At 42.5% G+C, this 24,078-nt stretch overlaps 1 protein-coding gene across 6 annotated transcripts in view; it reads left to right on the top strand.

The window, feature by feature from the left end:
- Positions 1-24,078, top strand: part of LOC122815900 (alpha-aminoadipic semialdehyde synthase, mitochondrial-like) — a 1,133,057-nt gene that overhangs the window by 1,001,602 nt on the left and 107,377 nt on the right. For all 6 annotated transcript variants that reach the window (XM_044088750.1, XM_044088747.1, XM_044088751.1 and 3 more), the window contains one exon: positions 22,627-22,767. In XM_044088750.1, coding sequence (XP_043944685.1) covers positions 22,627-22,767 — 141 coding nt within the window. The remainder of the gene's footprint in view (positions 1-22,626; positions 22,768-24,078) is intronic.

Raw genomic sequence — 24,078 nt, 5'->3', positions numbered from 1 at the left:
GAATGTCATGAAACTAGTTGTGTGGCAGCAGGTGTAAGTGTGGGGCTGAATTACAGATGGTCCTGGGTTCTAGTACACATTGCGCAACATTTTTTTACTGTTGTGACAGTGCAGTTTATAGCAATGAACTGAAATACAGACAAGTGTTATTTCAAATTTCTTGAGGAAACAGGTAAGTGTAGAACTGCCATACACATGGTTCCAGGTTCTAATACAAGATATTCCATGCAGTTTTAACTGTTGTTCCACTTCCCATTACATTCACTCTCACTTATAACACTTATAGTGGAATTGATTTGAATTATATATGCATGAGGGATGAGACACCACTGTTGTGTTTACAGATGTATGACTGAGGTTATACCTCTGTAAGTATAATTCTGCTATCTAGACTTGCATGGGCTTCACATTTGCCTAAGACACATACACAACTGGATCTATATTGTCAAACTGTTATCTGTACTTATGCATGATTTCTGACTATGTCTTAACAGAACCTCTTCTGAGGCAAAAATGAAAAATCAACACTGCAGAAGAAAATGTGTTGTCCCTTATCACTAGGTTTGAATCCTTCAGTGTAAAAATCAATTTTCTTAGTGTATAAAGGTAAAACCAAATGTGTCATGTCATTAAATTTATGACCCCAGTGCATGTCTGCAAACCTAACTCACCTAACAGTTACCGTCCACTTTTCAACATATATTTTTAGGCTACATTAGTAAACACCCCTCAAACTAAGGCCAAGTGTCAGATTAACCTTCCAATTGCAATTATTTAATTCCTCACTGCTTGCACTACTGATCTTTGCTTAACATCATGCAAACACGTTGCTCGGGTTTCCACACTCCCAGTAAACATGATAACTGGAATTGGCAGGAAAGCATCAGTCTCCATTGCTCTAGGTGTATGAGTAGACATGGCTGGAGTTAGTGGGGAAGCTGCCATGTTTAGGGCACAGAGGTGTGGTGTCCATGAGTCCAGGATATTTATTGGACTCCTGGTAAAGCACCATAGCCAAAGGTTTCTGCAGGGGGACTATTTAGGCTCTCAGTATGGTCTGAGATTTGAAATAGTTTAGCCCAGGCTGTATCCATTACCACTGGTATCCCATACACTGGAGAGCAATGTAGACATCATTTTAATGACCTACAGAAGAGGCAAGGCAAGTGCACAACTGAAAAAAATATTTAGAAGGCAGTAATACAGTAGAATAAGTAGCTAGTCTACATATACAGAAAAGTCTATATATACAGAAAAGCAGCTAAAACAACACTAACACAATTCAGATGCAGTGCAACCTAGAGCACTTGAGTTGTAGCAATATTAAGGCAAATACAGTTTTAATAAATGCACTAAAATATACTCCACATTTCCAAAATGTTTGAGAAGCACAGTCAGAACACGAGGAGATTCAGGCAATTTTTTTTTAAGAACGGGAGAGAGGAGGAACAGAAGCAAAGAAACTAAGTGGGTTGGCCTTCTCAGATTTTCTCTCTGTATTAGGTAGAATGAGCTAATGACATTAGCCTGGGAGGAGTGTCCAAGATCAAATTTAGAGTAAAGGCAGGCAACTGCAAGACCAGCAGGTATAAAGACAAGATGCCAGTAGGGAGTAAGGATGGGAAGCTATTTTAGGCAGAAAATACTACAGAAATGTTTATCACAGCAGAAAACCAGCAGTGAGCCAATAGCTATGAAATAATATATTACAAGTATGCAGTATGCAATAAAATTGCTATAACTATCTAGAATAAGCCATAACCTCACCTAAGGCTGTGTGCCTGCTGAATGGTGCACAGCGACGGTTATCCCACTCCACAAGAGGGGAATCACCATGAACCTCAGGAACTACCACCCTATTAGCCTGACGAGCCTGGTCTGCAAGGCCATGGAACGTATCATCATGGGACTTATAAACAAAGACATTGGTAATCTCCAAACTCTGGACCCCACCCAGTCTGGGTTTGTAAAAGGCAGATCATGCCTCCTAAACCTGATAGACTTCTTTGAAGCAGTCATAAAAGCTGAAGACGAGGGTAAGGTGGTTCACACAGCCTATCTAGATCTTGCCAAGGCTTTCAACACCATCCCCCACTCTGGAATTATAGATAAACTCACTAAACTAGGTATAAATCCCTATGTCACAAAATGGGTTGCCAACTGGTTCACTGACAGAACCCACACTGTGAAGGTAGCAGACTCCAAATCTGACCAGACCAGTGACAATTGGAGTACCACAGGGTTCAGTCCTGGGTCTTCTCCTGTTTGGTATCTACTTCTCTGAAGTATAGCCTAACACCGAAAGTCTTTGGCTAATGAAGTTCACAGATGACTGCAAACTAGGAGCCATAATCAAAACTCCTAACGATGTGGACATGCTACAAAAGGGCTTCACAGAAACAGATGCCTGGTGTCAAAGCCATAGCCTCAAGCTCAATGCCAAAAAGTGCATTGTCATCCCCTTTGGTAAAAACTCTGTACCCATGAACTACAACATAGGTGGTAGTATACTTAACACCGAAAGTGTGATAAGAGACCTTGGGAGACAGGTGGAAAGTAGTCTCTCCTTTGATAATCACATCATCACAGTAGTCAGGAAATCCTTCTACATGGCATACCTCATCACAAAAGGTTTCTCATCCAGAAAAAAAGAGGTCATCGTTCCCCTCTACTCATCACTCATTAGACCCATTATAGAGTACAATGCCCCTTTTGGTATGTACCTCACAAGACATTTACAACAACTGGAAAGGCCGCAGAAATACCTCACAAAGAGGATTACCAGCCTCAAACAGATGCCCTACACAGACCGTCTAAAAAAACTACAGCTTTACTCCGTTGCATATCACCTATTCAGAGGTGATCTCTGCCTAACATACAAAGCTATGTCAAACCCAGAACTGTTGGACATGCTCCACTTAATGAAATCCCAATCCCTCCGAACTACTCGCTCTAGGGACCTAAACCTTGTCACCACAATAAACAGAACATGCCGGAGGGATAGATTCCTTTCCCAGAGACTTCCCATACTCTGGAATAAACTGCCTATCTATATCAAACAAAGCTCCTCATTAGCACTCTTCAAGAAAAATCTTAATGATTGGATGGGAAATAGGAAATTCACCCCGGGGATCACTTTTGTGGCTCTGCTCGGCAGTGGCACAGGAAAATAATTTTCTTGGGTGGCAAAAGCCAGGGTTCCTTTTTGGCTGGGCTTGTATAGGCCCTAGGGCTGATAGCCTAGTACCTACCTATGAACCTATGAACTACTAAAAATAAGCAAAAAAAAAAAAGAACAAGCTACTCATTGGTATATATCACAGATCAGATGCTCCTCCTCAGATGGCTCTGTGTGTAATGGCTGAAACATTCAAGTTAACTTCTTAAGTAACAGAAAGTTGAAACCTGAAACAACTTTAAGAAAGCTCAAAAGAACCAGTGAGGTGCTTTCCTCCAAACCATAGACCTGGCAACCCAACTAGACAATGACCATAAACACTAAACTCTCACCGAAGTGGGGGATGGTCTTTGCTAACTAAGATGGCCTGGACAATGAGCTCAGAAAACAGCCTCTAACAAACAACTAGGCCCAGAAACAGAATGAGGAATATGGAGAATATTACATCAACTACCTAAACTATTTTAGGCAGAAAACACTACAGAAATGTTTATCACAGCAGAAAACCAGCAGTGAGTCAATAGCTATGAAATACAGTACAAGTATGCAGTATACAATAAAATTGCTATAAATATCTAGAATAAGCAATAACTACTAAAAATAAGCAAAAAAAAAAAAAAACAGGCTACTCATTGTTATATATCACAGATCAGGTGCTCCTCCTCAGATGGCTCTGTGTGTAATCATGATGCAAAACCAGGAAGCTGCCTGTTGATGCGGGAGGCAACAGGTCTATTTGAGGTGTACCCCACCTGTGGACCAGATCCAAGAAAACATCTCTGTGAAGCATCCATTCATTGTTATTTGTGATGGTTCTGCTCAGATAGTCTGTCTGGAAGTTGTGGAGAGTGGGGATTTTGCGTTTTGTGCTAGATTTAATCAGCGTACTATTAGGCATAGATATAACTTTGCCTTTTCCTATTTTGGAAAAAGGTTTAATTATAACATGTCTTTGGATTCTCTTCCAGCTTCTGGGGTGTGTAGGAGGCGCAAGGATGCAGACAGGCCTCCAAGGTCAACAACAAAGGATGTTACTCAGTTATTGCCAATTGCCGGTTCGTCGGTCGTCAGTGAGGTGCCTTTGCAGCCACTGTCGTCCGCCCCTTTTGAACCAATTACCTGTACCAACTCCAGTGTGGAGCTGATGGGGTCTTCAGAATTGCCAGGGACTGGACATTCGGATACTGCTCCCTCAGTTGGGTCCGGAGCCGGTAGGCAGGTACCGGCTTCTGAGGGGGTTCTCAGGCCTTCGCAGCTTCCTGTAAATGTGGATTCAGTTTTACATTCAAAGACAAAGTCTAAGGCTCCAGCTAAAGTGAAATGGCAAGCACAGACACCTTTTGATCAGGGTCCTAGGCCTCAGAGGCAGATGCTTAGGGTGGCTGAAGATCTCTTAACTATGATCAGGGGTTCACATCCCCCTCCTGACAAGAAGCCTCGATTACAGTCCGATTATGATTCTTCAGACCAAATTTCTATTTCTTCTGCTTCTTCCCTTGAGCAGGATTATTCTTTTCCTCCTTATGAGGATTCTGATGCTGAAAATTCCTTTCCTTCAGCTTCTCCTCCTGAGGATTATTCTTTTGGTGAAACTTTGCATGATATGAGGGTGCATTTTCACTGGGAAGGGCAGAAATTCTCTGAATCCAAGAAAAGGCTCAGGGATTTTCTTCTTCTCCCACAGCATAGGCCTCTGGCTATTCCTCCTGTATTGGACATTGTAGATGATGTTTTTTCGGAAGCTTCTCTCTCTCCTGATTCTTTTCCCCCTGCTCCGGTCAAACCGGATAGGAATTATACGGTTCCAGATTCTCACAAGTTTCTTTTTAAGAATCTTTCACCTGATCTGGAAACAATTTCTCAGGGTCCTAAGGGTGTTAAAGTGGCCTCTGCTAAAAATCCTATTCCCTCTGACCGAGAGTCCAGGGCTTTGGAGAGATGGGGTAAAAAAGTTTATACTTCTTCTACATTGTCTATTAGGGCTTTGAACTGTCAATTTCATATGCTGAAGTATCAGCAATACCTTTTGTCTGTATTTCAACAAAAGATGTCAGCTGTGTCTATTGGTGCGGATAATCAGGAGTTACAGGATTTATTGCATGCTATTGAACAGGTGGGTAAACATACCCTGCATTGTGGTTTTGATTCTTTGGAAGCTTCTTGTAGGGCTGCAACAAATGGCGCAGTTATTAGAAGACATGCTTGGTTAAAGGAACAAAGCTTGCCAGATCAGGTTAAAGCCAAACTTTTGGATGCCCCTTTGCAGCACGATGTTCTGTTCGGGTCCAAAGCTGAAGAGGTATTAAAGAAAATGGAGGACAAAGTCAAATCTATGCAGACGGTTAAGGATTTTCTACAGGTGCAACCTCCTAGATTTAGCAGACACTGGCCTACTAAACCTTGGTCCTTTCCGGGCTCGGACAGGTCTCAGAGAGGCAGATTCAGGCATTCCAGAGGTAGGGGACAGACACAGACCCATTTTAGGAATAGGCAGTGGAGAGCCCCCTCTCCCAAGGGAGGTGAAGATAAGTCTCAACCCTACCAAAAACAGTCTTTATGACTCTCCCTTTCTGGTTCCAGGGGCTCCTCTCCTGGAAGCACCTTTGGGAGGAAGGATTTCTCTTTTTTATCAAAATTGGAGCCACATAACCCGGGACAAATGGGTTCTGGACATAGTCTCAAGAGGTTACAGATTTCATTTCCACACCTTGCCAAAACCAAACGGTTGGCCAGATCTGCCAAATCATCAGTGGGCAGAGGCACAACAGCAGGTTCAGTCCCTCCTGGCTATGAGGGCCATAGAATTGGTACCAAATTTAGAAATAGGGCAAGGTTTTTATTCCAGACTTTTCCTGGTTCCCAGGAAGGAAAATTCGTGGAGACCAATCCTGAACCTTTCTGTACTAAACACCTTCCTAGATATACCAAAATTCAAGATGCTCACTCTGCAGCAGCTGCTGCCTATGTTGGGCAAGAATGCTTGGATGGTGACTTTGGACTTAAAAGAAGCTTACCTGCATATTCCTATAAGGCAAGAGTGCAGAAGGTATCTGCATTTCAAAGTGGGCTCGAAGCATTACCAGTTCTCTGTGCTGCCCTTTGGCTTATCTACTGCACCCAGGGTCTTTAAAAATTGCCTGGCACCAGTAATGGTGTTTTGCAGAAAGAAGGGGATTCAAATATACCCTTATCTGGATGACTGTCTTATTCAAGCGGACGACAAAGAGACTCTACTTCGGCATCTAGCTTTTGTGCAGCATCTTCTTCTGTACCTCGGTTTCACAGTGACTCTAAAGGAATCATATCTGGTACCCACACAACAGATTACTTTCCTGCGTGCTCTTCTGAGTACTACAACCCAGATGATTTCCTTGACACCAGACAAAAAAGTGCAACTGGCTTCTTCTTTCTGATACCTGGCTTCAATGAAACAACTGACTGCAAGAAAAATTCTGCAGGCTTTGGGTTACATGGCTTCCTGCATTCTACTAATACCATATGCAAGACTGCGTATGAGGAAACTGAAGTGGTACCTCAAGAGTGTATGATCTCAGCATTACCACAGTTTGGAAACAGTGATCATGATTTTGCCTTGTCTCCAGCAAGTTTCTTTGGTGGGCCGAAGCCTGTCTACAGAACAAGGGGAAGCCTTTTGTCCTCCACTGACCAACCAAGTTCTGACAACGGATGCTTCAGATTATGCCTGGGGAGCCCACATGCATGGGAGATGTCTTCAGGGTGTTTGGACAAAGGAGCAAACACACCTGCACATAAATTTGAAGGAGATGTTAGCTGTACAGAATGCCCTGATAGCCTTCAGGGACCTTCTTCTACCAGGACAATTGTTGATACAGACAGACAACACTACAGTGATGTTGTACATAAACAGGCAGGGGGGATCTCACTCTTACCCCCTGTACAGATTAGCCATGACTCTATGGTACACTGCTCTGACCAGCAGTGTCGACTTAACAAGTGCAATTCCTGCCAGGAAAAGACAACACTCTGGCAGACACACTGAGCAGACACATTTCGGATCCACACGAATAGATGTTGGATGTTCGGATATTCAGGATGATTATAAAGGCGTGGGGATGTCCGGACATAGATCTCTTTGCATCCCCTCAGAATCATCAACTTCCGACATTCTGCACAAGGACCTACCACAAACTAGCATGGAAGGTGGATGCCCTCTCATTCAGTTGGAAACACCTCTCAGTATATGCTTTTCCTCCTTTTCCTCTTCTACCTCGGGTACTTCTGAAGATAAAACAGGACAGACTGCAAATGATTCTACTGGCTCCCAATTGGCCTTGGCAATTCTGGTATTCCAGTCTGATGAACCTGGTTCAGGAGCCTCCCTGGATTCTGCCTCAAATCCCTCATCTACTGTCTCAACAGGATGGCCAGATCCTGCACATTCATGTCAAGACTCTGCATCTAGCTGCCTGGCGGATCCAGGGTCTGTAAACTCCTCTGCCCTTTCCAAACAGGTATTGGATGTAATCCTTGAAGCTAGACGGCCCAGCACTAGAAAATCTTATGTGGGTAAATGGAACTGATTTTGCTCCTGGAATCAAGTCCAGGGTGGTGATTCTACTGTTCCAAACATTCCTCTGATTTTACAGTATCTGACAGAGTTGTTACATATGGGCCTATCTTTTTCATCTGTTAAGCTTCATGCTTCTGCTATTTCTGCACATTATGATACGGATCCTCCAATTATTTCTCATCCATTACTTAAACAATTTCTTAGAGGGGCTAAGAATATTTGGCCCCCTATGAGGGCTCCTGTTCCCACTTGGGATCTTAACTATGTTTTGGAGAAATTAACCTTGTCTCCTTTTGAACCTGCAGCTTCCATGGATTTAAAATTTTTGTCTTGGAAAACTGCTTTTCTTTTAGCTATTACCTCTGCTAGAAGAATTTCAGAATTGCAAGCACTCATGGCTGTGGAACCCTTCCTTATTTTTCATCAGGACAGGGTATCTCTACGGACTAATCCCACCTTTATGTCCAAGGTGATTTCAGCAGTGGCCTTGAATCAGTCTATTCATTTGCCTACCTTTTATCCTAATCCTCAAAGTAAGGAAGAAAGTCTTTTGCACTCTCTAGACATGCACAGGCAGCTTCATTTATACCTGGACAGGACCAAGATATTCCGGAAATCTGATCAGTTGTTTGTCACTTATGCTCCTACTGTTCAAGGGAAAGCAATCACTAAGCAAACTATTTCCAAGTGGATTGCCCATTGCATCAAGTTCTGTTACTCTTATCATGGTAATCCAGTTCCTGTTAATGTTAGGACTCATTCTACCCTGGCTACTGCTACTTCAGCAGCTTTTCTTTGTGGGGTTCCTACCAAGGATATTTTGGAGGCTGCTACTTGGAGTTATGTACATACCTTTTCTAAGCATTACAACCTCCCTCTCTATTCTAAATCCAGGGCCGGTTTTGCTTCTGCGGTTTTGCAAGGTTTTGTGACCGCTCCCTCTGTTTCTCCTCCAGCCACCCTTTCTTAGCTTTGGGACTCAACCCTACAGTCATGACTACAACAGTGAACCACAAACACATAGTACAGTTGTGTACTCTTACCATAAATGTAGATGTTCGAGTGTGTTCACTGTTGCAGTCTGGGTTACCCTCCCTCCTACCCCCTCTTTTGTTTTTTCTTTGAGTATTATCTGTTATGAGGTATTTTGGCTGATGAGGTTTTGGGCATGGTTTCTTTTTTAGCCTTTAATTTCTGGGCACCTGACATCTGGGGCAAGAAAAACTGGGGAAATGGTGTCAGCTGAGGTCTTTATACCTTCTGGCGCATTGACATCAGGATAAAAGCGACCTCAGCTGACGCCCGATCCAGACTTTGGGACTCTGGCTGATCGGGGGCTGCTGCTGGCAGGAAGAACCCTACAGTCATGACTGCAGCAGTGAACACACTCGAACATCTACATTTATGGTAAGATTACACAACTGTACTTTCTTAGTTATATTCTTTGGTGACCTCATTCTCAATTGGGGTATCCAATAGCTGAAGGACTGATTTATCCCACACATTGGATCTAACTATGTACTATTAATCATCATATTCTTTTCAGCTCTTTTCCAAATATTTAGTTCTAGTTTCACATAAGCTCACTATTTTAGGCCATTTTTCCTGTCCTCTATACCTTTTCTGTTACAACTTTCCACTTTTGTTACCATTGAGCTCTCTGAATCCTAAGGATAGCAAGTACTGTTTGTTAGTCACATGTCTAGCTTATCCAGCACTATAGTAAGTTATTCAGCCGATTCAGGTACGAATGTGTTGTCATTCTCCATGTCATAGGTTCATAGGTTCATAGGTAGATACTAGGCTATCTGCCCCAGGGCATTTATAAGCCTAGCCAGAGTGTATTTGGCTTCTGCCTCCCTATTAGATTAGCCTACTGTGCCTCTGTAAAGTAGGTCACAGAAAGTACCCTTTAAGATTAGTTTACTGTGCCTCTGTCTAGCAGGGATACAGAAGAGATCCCAGGGGTGAATTTGTGATTTCCCATCCACGCGTCCAAATTTCGCTTGAAGGGGGTCAGCGAGGGGCTACGTCTAACATGAATTGGGATTCTATTCCAGAGTGAGGGGAGCCTCTGGGAAATGAATCTGTCCCTCCAGCATGTCCTATTTATTTTTGTGCTGAGGTTTAAGTCCCTGGAGTGTGTAGTTCTAAGGGACTTGGATTTTTTGAGGTGGAGCATGTCCATTAATTCTGGGTTTGACATGGCTTTGTACATCAGGCATAGATCGCCTCTGAGTAGGCGGTAAGCAACTGAGTAGAGCTGGAGTTTCTTTAGTCGAGCTGCATAGGACATCTGTTTGTAGCCCATGATCCCCTTGGTGAGGTACATTTGGGGTCTCTCCAGTTGTTGCAGGTGTCGGGTAAGGTACATCCCAAAAGGGGCATTGTATTCAATTATGGGCCTGATGAGTGACGAGTACAGGGGCACAATGACCTCTCTTGATCTAGATGCGAACCCTTTCATGATAAGGTGGGCTATATAGAAGGTCTTTCTAACCACTTTGGCAACGTGATTATCAAAGGAGAGATTACTATCTACGTTGGTCCCCAAATCTCTAATTACTTCTTCCGTACTTAATGGATTACCACCTATGTGGTAATTTGTGGGCACCATATTCCCCCAAAGCATTTCTTCAACCTAACTAAAAGTGCCAGACTGATTTTTCCCATGTCAATTTGTTGAACTTTATTAAACTTATTTGTGGCTAAGGCATTTTCTGTCTCAACATCAATTTACAATGCCAGCCCAGTCATCTCAACAACAAAATAGTAATTTCTCTACTGCCTATTATTTATTTATCTTTTTTTTTGTTACTGCAAAATTCAGTATGTATATTATTCAACTGCAACACGTTGAAAGTGACAGAGCTGCAAGTATTTGGCAACATCTGTGTAACTTAAAAGAAGACATACTGCAAAAATTGATCACACTTAAAATCATATTTTCCAAACTGGAAAAGCATTGATTCAATTTTCCCCTCTTTTAAACTTGAGCCCCCCATCTACATACATTGTTGGTAGCTAACATAGTTATACTGATGGCTCTTAATCAGCCCTAAATTTCCTGGACTGTGATTCTACATGTCAAACCAGTGCCAGAAATGTGCCACCTTTGCACTATAAAACAATTAAGTATGTTAAAGTATTGCTGTATGGTTGCAAACAGAAACTCTTGTGCTAAGATCTTCCATTGCAGAGGTTCACATACTAGCTATGCTGTGAGAAATGTTTTCATAGGTAAGTGATTACATGTTATGTTCCAACTTAGTTTAACAACACTAGCTATTATGAACAATCACAAACTCAGACACTGGAGCAATGACTTATTTTATATTCGCAGTGGTGCAGCAATTAACATTCTCACTTCACAGCAATAGAGTCTTCAGTTCAGTTCTTGGCTGAGGTGCCTTCTGTGCTGTGAGTCTGCATGTCCTCCTTGCGTTTGTGTGGGTTTCCTCCAGGTGCTCCTGTTTCCTTCCACATGCCAAAGACATGCGTCTGGAGCATTTCTCACTGAGCCTCTGCTGAAAACAGGCCGGACTTTCCAGGTCAACAAATATTAAATAAAATAAATAAATAAATATTTAACTATTCTTATATGTTTGTTGATGGAAAACTGTCCCTATTCTGACAAATCTTAATTAAGTTCAAACTAATCATTCCTAATTCAAAGCAGGGCTGTAACTTAAACAGGGCTATAAGTGCATGAAGACATTATATGTATTTTAATCATACAGCTGAACAGAATCCAGTCATTCATTCATTCAGTTTTTGAATCATTCTTTTGTTCATTCATTCTCTAATATCCATTTAATATTGTTTGGGGGTGACAGGGTGCATACAGTATACACGTTACTGAGAGAACAGACCAGTACAGGAAACCATGGGAAAAACATTTATTTATAAAACAAAAGAACAGTAAAAACACAAAAATCCTCTACAAATTACAGTTAGGGGAGTTTGTTTTCTTTGTGTTTCAAGCAGATTTCTGAGCTGTTCACTTTTATTTACATACTGCTGTATTTTGTGGGGTATCGATATACCTGCTTTGTCTGTCTATTTGTGTATTGCAAGGCAGAGAGAAACCTGATCCGGGGCTAGGTACCAGCTCATCTGAGAGGAAACCCTCATATCTACAGGCATTTTAGATATTTGTCAGTTTCCTTTCTTTCCAGTTTTTGGATGTGCTAGGAAACCTGAGCACTCTTTGAAAACCTGAGGACATGCAGATTCCACATAGAAGGCACATCAGCTGATATTTAAACTGAAGAACCAGGCACTTGAGGTAACACAGTTACCATGGGAGGTTAACGTAACGCTCAATGTGTTTACCTTACAGACACAAGGTGCAGAGTTTGATTCTCACATGGGGTAATTAGCTAGGCTTAAAATGTCCCAAAAGGCCAGTTAGCCTAGTACTAACCTATGTTACAGGTGATAATAGATCTATCTGCATAAAGGTGGGTTATCTGCAGACTCTGGAAACTACAGACCAATAAGTCTCACTAGTCTTATATGCAAAGCCATGGAAAGAATTATCATGGAAATGATGAATAATATAGCAAACCTCCAGAGACTAGACTCAACCCAGTCTGGTTTCATCAAGGGCAAGTCATGCCTACTCAACCTGGTGGACTTCTATGAGAAGGTCAACAAATCAATAGATGAGGGCAAAATGGTTCACACTGCCTAGCCTCAACCTGGCCAAGGCATTTGGCACAATTCCCTACTTGGGCATTGTTGACAAACTCAATAGGTTAGGTACAAACCTGTATGTTACCCGATGGAGAGCCAGCTGGCTCATAGACAGGATCCAGGAAGTTAGAATTGGGGAGTCCACCTCTAGAAAGAGGCAATTTACAAGTGGAGTCCCTCAGGATCCACTCATTTTGGCATTTAATTAGCTGAAGTCAAGGCCAATGTCAATGGTCTCTGGCTGATTTTTGCAGATAACTGCAAATTAGGATCTGTCATTGAATCCCACACTGACAAGAATGTTTTCCAGGAATGTCTGACACAGACAAACAACTGGTGGCAGAGCCATGGACTAAAACTAAATGCCAAGAAATGCATAATAGTATCCTTTGGGAAGTCATCCACCCATGGCAACTATCATATTGACAACACACCTCTTAAAATTGACCCAGTAGTCAGGGGCTTAGAGATGCACATAGATAGTAATCTAGCCTTTGACCATCATTTGACATGATTGACAAACCACAATGCTTTGCCAGAGATAGTCTGCACCTGTCACCCCTCGGATTCAAGTTACTGGCTAAAGCTCTTGCCACCCCTGTAGTGCCTTTTTTAGGCAGGGTTCAAAGGACAAAACCACCACCGTAACAGATACAAGCATGCAAAATCTGAAGGTAATGCTACTCAATGCTAGAAGTCTAAACCTCAAAATGCACTCTCTCGAGGCACTCCTAAAAATGGAGAACATCGATATCTGTACAGTAACTGAGACCTGGTTCAAGGTTCCAGAGAGCACCCCTGCAGTACCAGGCTAAAACTCTTACCACACTTTTCGGCCACCAAACCAAGACTGAAACACTAAAGGTGGAGGAGTGCCCATATTCACCAAAGATATTCACACCTCCAGGCTAGTTGCCCAACACAATGCATTCGAAATTCTCCAGGTGCAGCCAACACTAGGTAAGACTGCAATCCAAATTGTAACTTGCTACAGCTCCCATACCATGCCCCAAGATTCTCACTACAACTTTCTAAACATACTGGAAAATATTAAGATACAACCAAACACTCTAATACTGGGTGATTTCAACTACCCTGCCATTAACTGGGAAAACTACTCGGGTACCAACACCTTTTCCCAACGGTTCTTGGAATTCATAAATTCCAACACCCTGGATCAACTAATCCATTGTCCCACCAGGGGCTCCAGTATCCTAGACCTGGTCATTACAAACATGGGAGATAGATGCTCCACACCAGTGGTCACCCCCTCATTGGTCAGGTCTGACCATAAGCAAATCAACCTTGACATCCACATCCCACCCCCACCCACCCCCAATAAGGAAACCTCCATAAAAAAATTCTCCAAAGCCAACTTCATGCTACTCAAGTCAGAAGTGACAAATTTCATGACACCCATGCAGATGGGAGCTGAAAGTTCGACTGGTGAATCCTACACTAAGGCACTGTATGAGCACATCCACTCATGCATAAATCGTGCCATCCCAAATAGAACCAAGACGCTCTCCTCCAGGGTGGGGGTGGGATGTGGATGTCAAGGTTGATTTGCTTATGGTCAGACCTGACCAATGAGGGGGTGACCACTGGTGTGGAGCATGGGTTATCTGAGTCTAAAAGCATAGAGGGTGGTGATTTGAAAACCAAAGCAGATGCCATTGAAGTATTTGCATGTGTAGTTTCCCAAGAGGCACTATCGGTATGGCAGCTGCCATGGATCCTGAAAGCTGAAGAACCTCCCTTGATGAGGCTTTGTTTTGATAGAATAGGAGCCATAGACTCTGAAGTCTGTGAACTGGGAGAGACACCAGCATCCTGCCATCACCCAGAATGATACCACAGTACAAGGACAAAATGATTGACTTCAACAATTGGCAAAGCTTCTGGTGTCATTCTAAGGGAATCCAGTATCTGTTCGCCTGGGATGACATGATCGACAGACCACGATGCTTTGCCAAAGATATCCTGCACCTTTCGCCCTTGGGATTCCGGATACTGGCAAAGGCTCTTGCCACCCCTATAGTGTCTTTTTTAGGCAAGGTTCAAATGACAAATTCACCACCGTAACAGGTACAAGCAAGCAAAATCTGAGGGTAATGCTACTCAATGCTAGAAGTCTAAACCTCAAAATGCATTCAATTGAGGCACTCCTTAAAATGGAGAACATCGACATCTGTACAGTGACAGAGACCTGGTTCAAATCTCCAGAGAGCACCCCTGCATTACCAGGCTATAATTCATACCAAACCTTTCGGCCACCTAACCCGGACTGAAACACTAAAGGTGGAGGCGTGTCCATATTCATTAAGGATATGCACACCTCCAAGCTAGTTGCTCAGTATAATGCATCTGAGATTATCCAAGTTCAACTAACTCTAAGCAAGACAACAATCCAGATTGTAGCTTGCTACAGATACCCCACCATGCCCCAGGATTCCCACTCCTCTTTTCTTGATACACTAGAAAATATTAGAGTACCACCCAACACCCTAATACTGGGTGATTTCAACTACCCCACCATTAACTAGGAAAACTACTCATGTACCAACTCTTTTGCTCAACTCTTTCTGGAATTCATAAATTCCAACGCCTTGGATCAACTTATCCACACCCCCACCATGGGCAGCAATATACTAGACCTGGTCATCACCAACATGGGTGACCGGTGTTCCACACCAGAGGTCAATTCCTTATTGGTCAGATCCGACCACAAGCTAATCACCCTAGACATCCACATCCCGCAACCACCCCCCATTAGGGAAACAATCGTAAAAACTTTCTCCAAAGCCAACTTCACGCTTCTTAAGACAGAAGTGGCAAACTTCATGACACCCATGCAGATGGACAATAGAGGCACAACTGCTGAATCCTACACAAATGCACTTTAAAAACACTTACACCAGTGCATGTATCGTGCTATCCCTAACAGAACCAAGATGCTATCCTCCAAAAAAAGGAAGCCAATCTGGTGGTCTTCTGCCGTAAACAAACTCTACAACAGAAGAAAGAAACTGTTGCAAAAAAGAGTAAAATCCCATGATTGGAAGAACTCCCGGGTCAGCCTCAGTAAGAAGCTGAGATCCCTGGTAAAATTCTCCAGAGCTAGTTATGAAAACAAAATCTCCACTGATTCTAAAGACAACCAGAAAGCATTCTATAGCTATGTCAAGAGTCTCAATGGCAACACTCAGCTCTGCTCTGAGTTACAGCACAATGTCACTAAATATACACAACCAAATAATATTGCCAACATCCTGGCAGATAGGTTCAGTGCTAACTTTACCCCCCTCTCACCCCCTAAAGGGCCCATCTCTATACCAGAAGAATGCAAAGTTCCTGTAATCACGGCTGCACAGGTAAAAACCTCACTCTCCAAAGCCAAGAACACAGCATATATGGGACCTGACAATATCCCAGACCGCCTTCTACATGAACTACAGAATGAACTGGCACCCCACCTAAGTACCATGTTCAGTCATAGCTTCACCTCAGCCTTTGTGCCCATTGAATGGCACACCACGATGGTTATCCCACTCCACAAAGGGGGAGCCACAACAGACCCCGGGAACTACCACCCCATTAGTTGACGAGCCTGGTCTGCAAGGCCATGGAATGTATCATCATGGAACTGTTAAACAAAGACATTGGAGATCTCCAAACTCTGGACCCCACACAGTTCGGGTTTGTAAAATGCAGATCATGTCTCCTAAACCTGATAGACTTCTTTGAAGCAGTCACCAAAGCCATAGATGAGGATAAGGTGGTTCACACAGCCTATCTAGATCTCACCAAAGCGTTCGATACCATCCCCCACTCTGGAATTATAGATAAACTCACTAAACTAGGTATAAATCCCTATGTCACAAGTTGGGTTACCAACTGGCTTACTGATAGAACCCACACTGTGAAAGTAGCAGACTCCAAGTCAGACTTCAGACCAGTGACAAGTGGAGTACCACAGGGTTCAGTCCTGGGTTTTCTCCTGTTTGGAATCTACTTCTCTGAAGTACAGGCTAAGACAGAAGTCTTTGACTAAGTTCGCAGATGACTGCAAACTAGGAGCCATAATCGAAACTCCTAATGATGTGGACATCCTACAAAAGGGCCTCACTGAGACAGATGCCTAGTGTCAAAACCATGGCCTCAAGCTCAGTGCCAAAAAGTACATTGTCATCCCCTTTGGTAAAACTCTGTACCCATGAACTACCACATAGGCGTTAGTCTACTTAACACCAACGTGTGATAAGAGACCTTGGGACACAGATGGACAGTAGTCACTCCATTGATAATCACATTGCCACAGTGATCATGAAATCCTTCTATGTGGCACACCTCATCACAAAGGGTTTCTCATCCAGAAAAAAAGAGGTCATTGTTCTCCTCTACTCATCACTCATTAGACCAATTATAGGGTACAGCACCCCTTTTGGTATGTACCCCACAAGACATGTACAACAACTGGAAAGGCCGCAGAAATACCTCACAAAGATGATTAATGGTCTCAAACAGATGCTCTATGCAGACCATCTCAAAAAACTCCAGCTTTACTCCGTCGCATATTGCCTACTCAGAGACAATCTCTGCCTAACATACAAAGCTATGTCAAACCCAGAGCTGTTGGACATGCTCCACTTAAAGAAATCCCAAACCCTACAAGCTACATGCTCTAGGGACCTAAACCTTGTCACCACAATAAACAGAACATGCTGGAGGGATAGATTCCTGTCCCAGAGACTTCCCATACTCTGGAACAAATGACCTATCTATATCAAACAAAGCTCCTCATTAGCACTCTTCAAGAAAAATCTTGATGATTGGATGGGAAATAGGAAATTCACCTCGGGGATCACTTCTGTGGCTCTGCTTGACAGGGGCACAGGAAAATATTTTTTTGGGTAGCAAAAGCCAGGGTACCTTTTTGGCTAGGTTTATATCGGCCCTAGGGCCAATAGCCTAGTACCTACCTATAAATCTATGAACCTATAAGAACGGGTGTCGAAGACTGCTCCAATGAACTCTATGGACTGGGTTGGAGCAAGGTTGGATTTCTCCCAGTTTATCATTATTCCCAAAAGTCTAAACAGGGAAAAAGTGTACTGCAGGGCTGCTACCAGAAGATGCCTGGTTGGGGTGGTAAGGAGCCAATCATCCAAATACGGAAACACCCTGAATCCTTGCAGTCTCAAGTGAGCTGTGACCACTGCCATGCACTTTGCAAACACTCTGGGGGCTGTAAAGAGTCTGAATGGTAGGGCATGGAATTAGTAGTGATTGGCTCCTAGCCAGAAGTGGAGTAGACTCCTGGAGCATTTGTCCATTTTGATGTGGTAGTACACATCCTGGAGGTCTGTCACACACATCCAGTCACCTTCCCTTAGAAAAGAGAGAATGGACTGAACCATGACCATCCAGAATTTCATTTAGGCAACAGACCTGTTCAAATTGCTGAGATACAGAATTGGTCTCCAGTCCCCTGGCTTTTTTGGTACCAAAAAGAATCTTGAATAGAATCTGGATCCGCATTGGTCTGGTAGGACTATTTGGATAACTCTTTTTGACACAGCATGTTTATCTCTGCAACTGCTTCTTCCCTTTGACTGGGTGGAATGTCAGGAAGTTCTGTCAGAAGCTTTGGATAAGTGATGAGGGGAATGGTGTAGCCTCCGTTTATAATCTTCTGCACCCAAAGGTCAGAAGTTATTGATTTCCAGCCAGTGTGGTACAGAGAGAAACATTCCCTGACTCCTTCCAGAGGAAAGCAATTGGGCCGCTCTTCAAGAGCGCTGGTAAGGCTGCCCAGAGAAAGAATCCATGGGTCCCTGATTACACGGACCTCCTCTGCCTCGGTAGGAGTGTCTTCCAGAATTGTTACCCCCCTTGCCCCTGGGGGTATCACCACCATGTGTGGCATGGAAAGGACCCTGAGATTTTTTGTGCCACATTTTTCCGCTCCTCTAGTTCCTGGAAAAGGAATATTGTGGATTAGAAAAGCATAGACCTATGGCAGACAGGGTCTTACTGTCCTTCTCACACCTGGCCAGGGTGTCTTTCACCTTGAGGTCAAAAAGAAAAGATGCTTTGATTGGAGCATTCAGGAAGGAAGATTTGAAAGGGTCCACAAAGTCACAGAGGAGCATCCAAGCATGGCGTCTCATAGCTATGCCTGAACCCACCACGTTAGCCACCCCTTTGGTTGCATGTGACAGCAACCTCATGGATGAACTGGAGATCGATTCCAGGGTTGCGAGCTGTGAGCCAACTTTGTCTTTTACCCCATCAGACACCAGTCCTGTTCCAGAGAGTTCAGAAACCAAGTTTTATTTTGAGCCTCATAAAATGTGCCAAGTAATCCAGAGACCTCATGGCAAAAGTCACTGAAGCAGAAACTTGCTTCCCTAATCTATCCACAGTCTGGGACTCCCTGTTAGGCTGATGAACAGTATGACTGTCTTCACTGAGATCCTTTTTCATGGCCGCTGCCACCACCATAGCATCAACTAGTAAACCTCTAAACCAATGTGGGTTTTCTTTGGGGGATAGTATCTTGTCAGGTCTCAGAGGGATCAACTCAACAGAATTAGGGTTCTTCCAGGTGCACTGCGCCACTAGTTGTAACAGATCTTCTGCAGGTGGGGTCACCCAAGAGGTAGATGGCCAGGCAAGGAAAGCCTGCAGAAACACAGACTCCTCAGAAGAAGGGTTAGTGGGCTTCCAATCATCCCTCTGTTTCAACATTTCAAGGATGTCCCCAAAGGAGACATCATCCAGGGATGACCTAGGGGACCCTTTGCCATCATTGAAATCCATATCCTCTGTCAGAGACTCTTCAGGGGAGTCTACATGCTTCCTCTTGCATGATCTCTTCCATGGTGGTGCCTCAGTGGAGGCCTCTGAGGAGGACTCGGAAGAGGGGGGCACCCTGTAAAGGAGTCTCCTGTGACTTTCCTGCCTGGTGTCCTGTGGCGGTGGATGTGTCAGCTGCAGCTCAGGGGAAAAAGAGGTCTTGGATTCTGACATCTATGGAATGCTTCCAGAAGCAAGTGCCCTCTCCATAGCTCAGAAAGCAGGTCCACCTGAAGAGGGATGGGAGCCCAGAACTGAGAGGGACAACCTCGGAACTGGGGTCACAGCCTGCTCCTCCTAACCTGTTCCCGAGGGTGGAGCCTCAACCAGGATCAATGCAGACAGAGGTCCCGACACCATGGATGGAACTGTAGACACACTCATAACCATACCCTGAACCAAAGACCCAGAAGCCCAATCACAAAGTTGAGGAAGGCTTGGTTCTGAAGGGACTGAAAGGCAAAGTGGCAGTCCTGGAGCCCCAATGAGGTCTACTACATGTGCCGAGATGGGTGGGGTTCTGAATAGGATGTTGGAACTGAAGACTTTGGAACCTGTATGGTCAAAGGAGGAGAATAGGCTGGAGTCTGTGGAGAAAGGAACCAAAGTCCTGCAGGTGGATGGGCCCTAGACGGAGTGGGTATCCCCCTGGCTGTCAACAGCTGTTCCACAAGATGCACTACGTCAAACTCGGAAAGGCTCCATGTGGATCTAGTGGATACTCCCGATGTGGAGTCAGATCGTTCTAGGAATGGACTATATACTTGCCCTAGAAAAGGATCTGTTGATGGAGAGTTTCGGGTCCATGGTGTGGAGTCTATAGGCACCAATGTCTCAAGTTTGGAAACAGGAACCAGTGGGATCAAAATTGTAGCTATCAGAACTATGAAAGACTCAGTGCTCGGAGCTGACACAGAAGGGTCAGTAGTAAATGGAATCGCAGAGGTAGGCATTGAAGGTGTGCAATGTGCCAAAGCAGCATTCTGTGCTGAAGCTGGAGTAACCTTTGGAAAATCCACATTCATTGTCATAGACAGTATCAGAGCCGACACAGGCGCCGACAAAGGAACAGTCACAGTCGGAGCAGAAGAGGTCGGCGCCGATAAGGCGGACATGCTCTAAAGACAATTTCTGTACTTTAGACTTTACAGACTTACCCTGGTCACCTGAGGGTGAAGAGGAGACAGAGTGGGACCTTTTCTTTTCTTTTGCAGGAGGTGATGAGACCGCCGTTGTAGAAAGGGCCTCTGAAAAGGACATCTTAAGGAGGCCTTTCAGAATCAGTTTGTTTTGTGCTCATTCAAAGTGCACTGACTAAACTTTGGCAAATCACACAAGGGGGTTGCACCAAAAGATGAGGCACCCCATAGACAATAAACACAGTCATCATGGGAATCACTGATAAGCAATTTTCCCTTACAAGAAGCACAATGCTTAAACCCCGATGTGCCTTTTTTATCAGATTATCAGACATCATGAAAAAATATAGATATACACACAACAAGTTAGAAGGAAACCAAGAGAAATAAGGTAAAGATGTTTTCTATATTTCTGTCTATATAGATATATGAGATAGGTAAAAGAAGAAGAAGGAGAAGGGAGGGGGTCGCCTAATGGTTAAGGTGTTTTCCTTACAAACACAATGTGCAGGGTTTGAGTCTCACAAGGGATAATTGGCTAGGCTTAAAATGGCTCACAAGGGCAGTTAGCTTAGTACTAATCTATGAACCTATGAATGAGGGAAGGGAGAAAGGCCGTACCACCAATGGTACTGAAAAATTACCAAAAAGTTAGAAACAAAAGTGTAAATAGGTCTATAGATAGATTCAAAGGTAAATAAATACCAAAAATACCAACAAGGAATAAAAGGTAGACACCATATCCAGGAGAATATCGACAATTTTACACTTAGCTGAGAGCTTGGCTTGGACGCAGCTTTACGGCTACGTAGCAAATGAGATCTGCGGTACCAGGAAGAAGGGCACTATGGGTAAAAGCTTAGCTCAAGAGGTTTTTTAGCTGGTGCAAGCTTAGTATTAGGCTGACTTGGTTCCAAGGACGGAACCGACAACACATCATTGATGAATGGAAAGAAGATTAAGAACATCATCATGCCTTGAAATGGTCTCGTGACATTTCTAGGATTATTTCTCTGACCTAGATCCACTAACACAGAACAGATACCAGCTTCCTCATGATCCTGAATTGGAATAAAGAGGTTATCTTAAAATGAAAGTATTCTCTAATGGTCAGAGAATTAATCTAAGGAACTGATTATGCAGAAACATTAAGGTGTGATTTCATCTTTGTTTCAAGACAGATACTGCATACTGATGGAATGCTTAAAAGCTATCTGTGGACTGCAGAAAAGTAAAATAAAAAGTAAATGATCACCACATTAATACTCTAAATACTATGATTTCATTTCTTTATTATATTTTCTGTTTCATTCATCACTTTGTGGCAAAAGAGGGCATTTTGAACATTTTATGAAAGACTGTGAAGTCTGTTATAGTATTGCTAATTATAAGCAACATGTTTACTTTACAAAGTCTTTCAAAGGAAATGACTAAGGAGGAATGACAGACTGTGAAGTTTGTTATAGTACTGCTAACTATAAGCAGCGTGTTCAGTTTACAATGTCTTTCAAAGGAAATAACTAAGAGGAATGACAGACTGTGAAGTTTGTTATAGTACTGCTAACTGTAAGCAGCGTGTTCAGTTTACGATGTCTTTCAAAGGAAATAACTAAGAAAGAGGAATGACAGACTGTGAAGTTTGTTATAGTATTGTTAATTATAAGTGGCATATTTAGTGCACAAAGTCTTTCAAAGGAATTAACTAAGAAGGAGGAACAGTTACTTCAACTTTAGGAATGATGGAACTGTGCTGTGCTGCATGTTGTACAGTTTTCCTTAGTAGATATTTGCTATAAAACATACAGTGCTATGAGCCAGTACAGAGAATTGTATTCACATTGGGCCCTGGGACTAAATCTAGTTCTAGATTTGCACTCAAACAGATATGTGGGCTGTTACATTTTAACTTCTGTTCATTAGTGCATATCTGAGTTCAAGACTTTGTGGGTATATGGCCAGATGACCAAATTACATCTGTTAGAAGGATAGTTAGAAGACATGGGTAACCTGAACCCTCCCCTATACTTGCCTTCCAGTTATATCTTTAAACCTGAACCAGACATTTAGTTTTCTGTGTGCTGCTGAATTACCTCTGAGAAGTGATAAGTTCCATAAAAAGTATAGTCAAAGCATATTTTACCATACCTTAGTTTGTACATTTTCTGTGAGGCTAACTATTAAAAATATATTTTTTGCAGGTGGAGTCCTATATTTCATTCTGCGGAGGTCTTCCATCACCTGAGTGCTCTGATAATCCATTGAGGTACAAATTCAGTTGGTATCCACAGGGAGTTTTGTTGAACACAATAAAACCTGCAACATATTTGAAAGATGGAAAGGTAACTGTGTGCTTTACTGTATAGTGATCTCTTTGTAGCTGTCTAAAAATGTGACGTACATGATTATTTTATTTCTTTTGAACATACAGTTTTATACAGTTTTGTGTCATTTGTTCTAAGAAAATATCATTGTGTACTTTGGGAATATTGTGAATTTAAAACCATTTCACAGTGCAAAAGAGTTGAGAAGAAAGTGATCAGCCTTTTAAGATAAATGAATAGTACATGTTGCAAGATTTAGCTGTGTTTAAATTTTTGTATTTTAAAAGTGAATCAAGTCTAAAATCAAATAACTTTACATTTCATAAACCTGAGGAGCAGTGACTTAATAAACTGACACAGAGCTCTTACCTTGCATATGATATACTTTGTAGTGAATTCATGCTCTTACATCAGTTTTCTATAATTTCCCTATTTCGTAGCAGAATACAAAATTTAGTCTGAGTGCTTTCAAAGATAAAAAAGATAAATTCCAGATACGGACACATCAAGTAAAACGCAGCAGTAGCACAATTTATTTCTCACAAGTACACAAAGCTTTCAGGAAAAAAAATCCCTTCTTCGGTGTGTAGAACAATTAAAATCACAGTACTTTTAAAGCACTTCAATAAAACACAGCCCTATCAGAATAACTCACTTATAAACTTCAATTAAAGAATTAAAGACATTTGTGTTCTATATCCCTTTCTGCTGTATGCTTAGCCAATGCATTTGTGGCCACATTCCTCTTAATGTCTGAGTCGTGTTCTATGATTCTTTCCTTCGGTTTCCTTTTACATTTTCCTATCTAAAACGTTGTGCAGGCTCCACAGTTTGCTGAATACACGATGTTGCATGTGTTGCATGTAGCATAGATATTAAACACATATTCTCTTCCTGTTTTGGGAAGTATAAGTATACTATTAGTCTCAATATCTTTACAGTATACACAAGCATAACATGGGTACATGCCAATTTTAGTATATTTGTGTGGTCCATGATTGTATTTAACATCCTTATAGCATAAACATGATTTTAAATTAGAACAATTTTTATATGCAAAATATATTTTTTCACCAATAATAATAATAATAATTTTCTTTATCTCTGGCATTGATGTTAAAATATTCCAGTTTTTTTTTTCTATTATGTTTTTAACTGCATATGTGGCCACAAATGCATTGGCTAAGTATATAGCAGAAAGGGGTATAGAACACAGGTTCACAGGTTAGTACTAGGCTGACTGCCCTTGTGAGCCATTTTAAGCCTAGCCAGTTATCCTCTGTGAGATTCAAACCCCATACCTTGTGTTTGTAAGGCAAACACCTTAAC

Source organism: Protopterus annectens, chromosome 11.part0, assembly GCF_019279795.1.
Source record: "Protopterus annectens isolate FY-2018-M chromosome 11.part0, PAN1.0, whole genome shotgun sequence".
In the NCBI taxonomy this organism is placed as follows: domain Eukaryota; kingdom Metazoa; phylum Chordata; order Ceratodontiformes; family Protopteridae; genus Protopterus; species Protopterus annectens.
The sequence above is the reverse complement of the archived record's forward strand: the minus strand, read 5'-3'. Positions and strand labels throughout refer to the sequence as shown.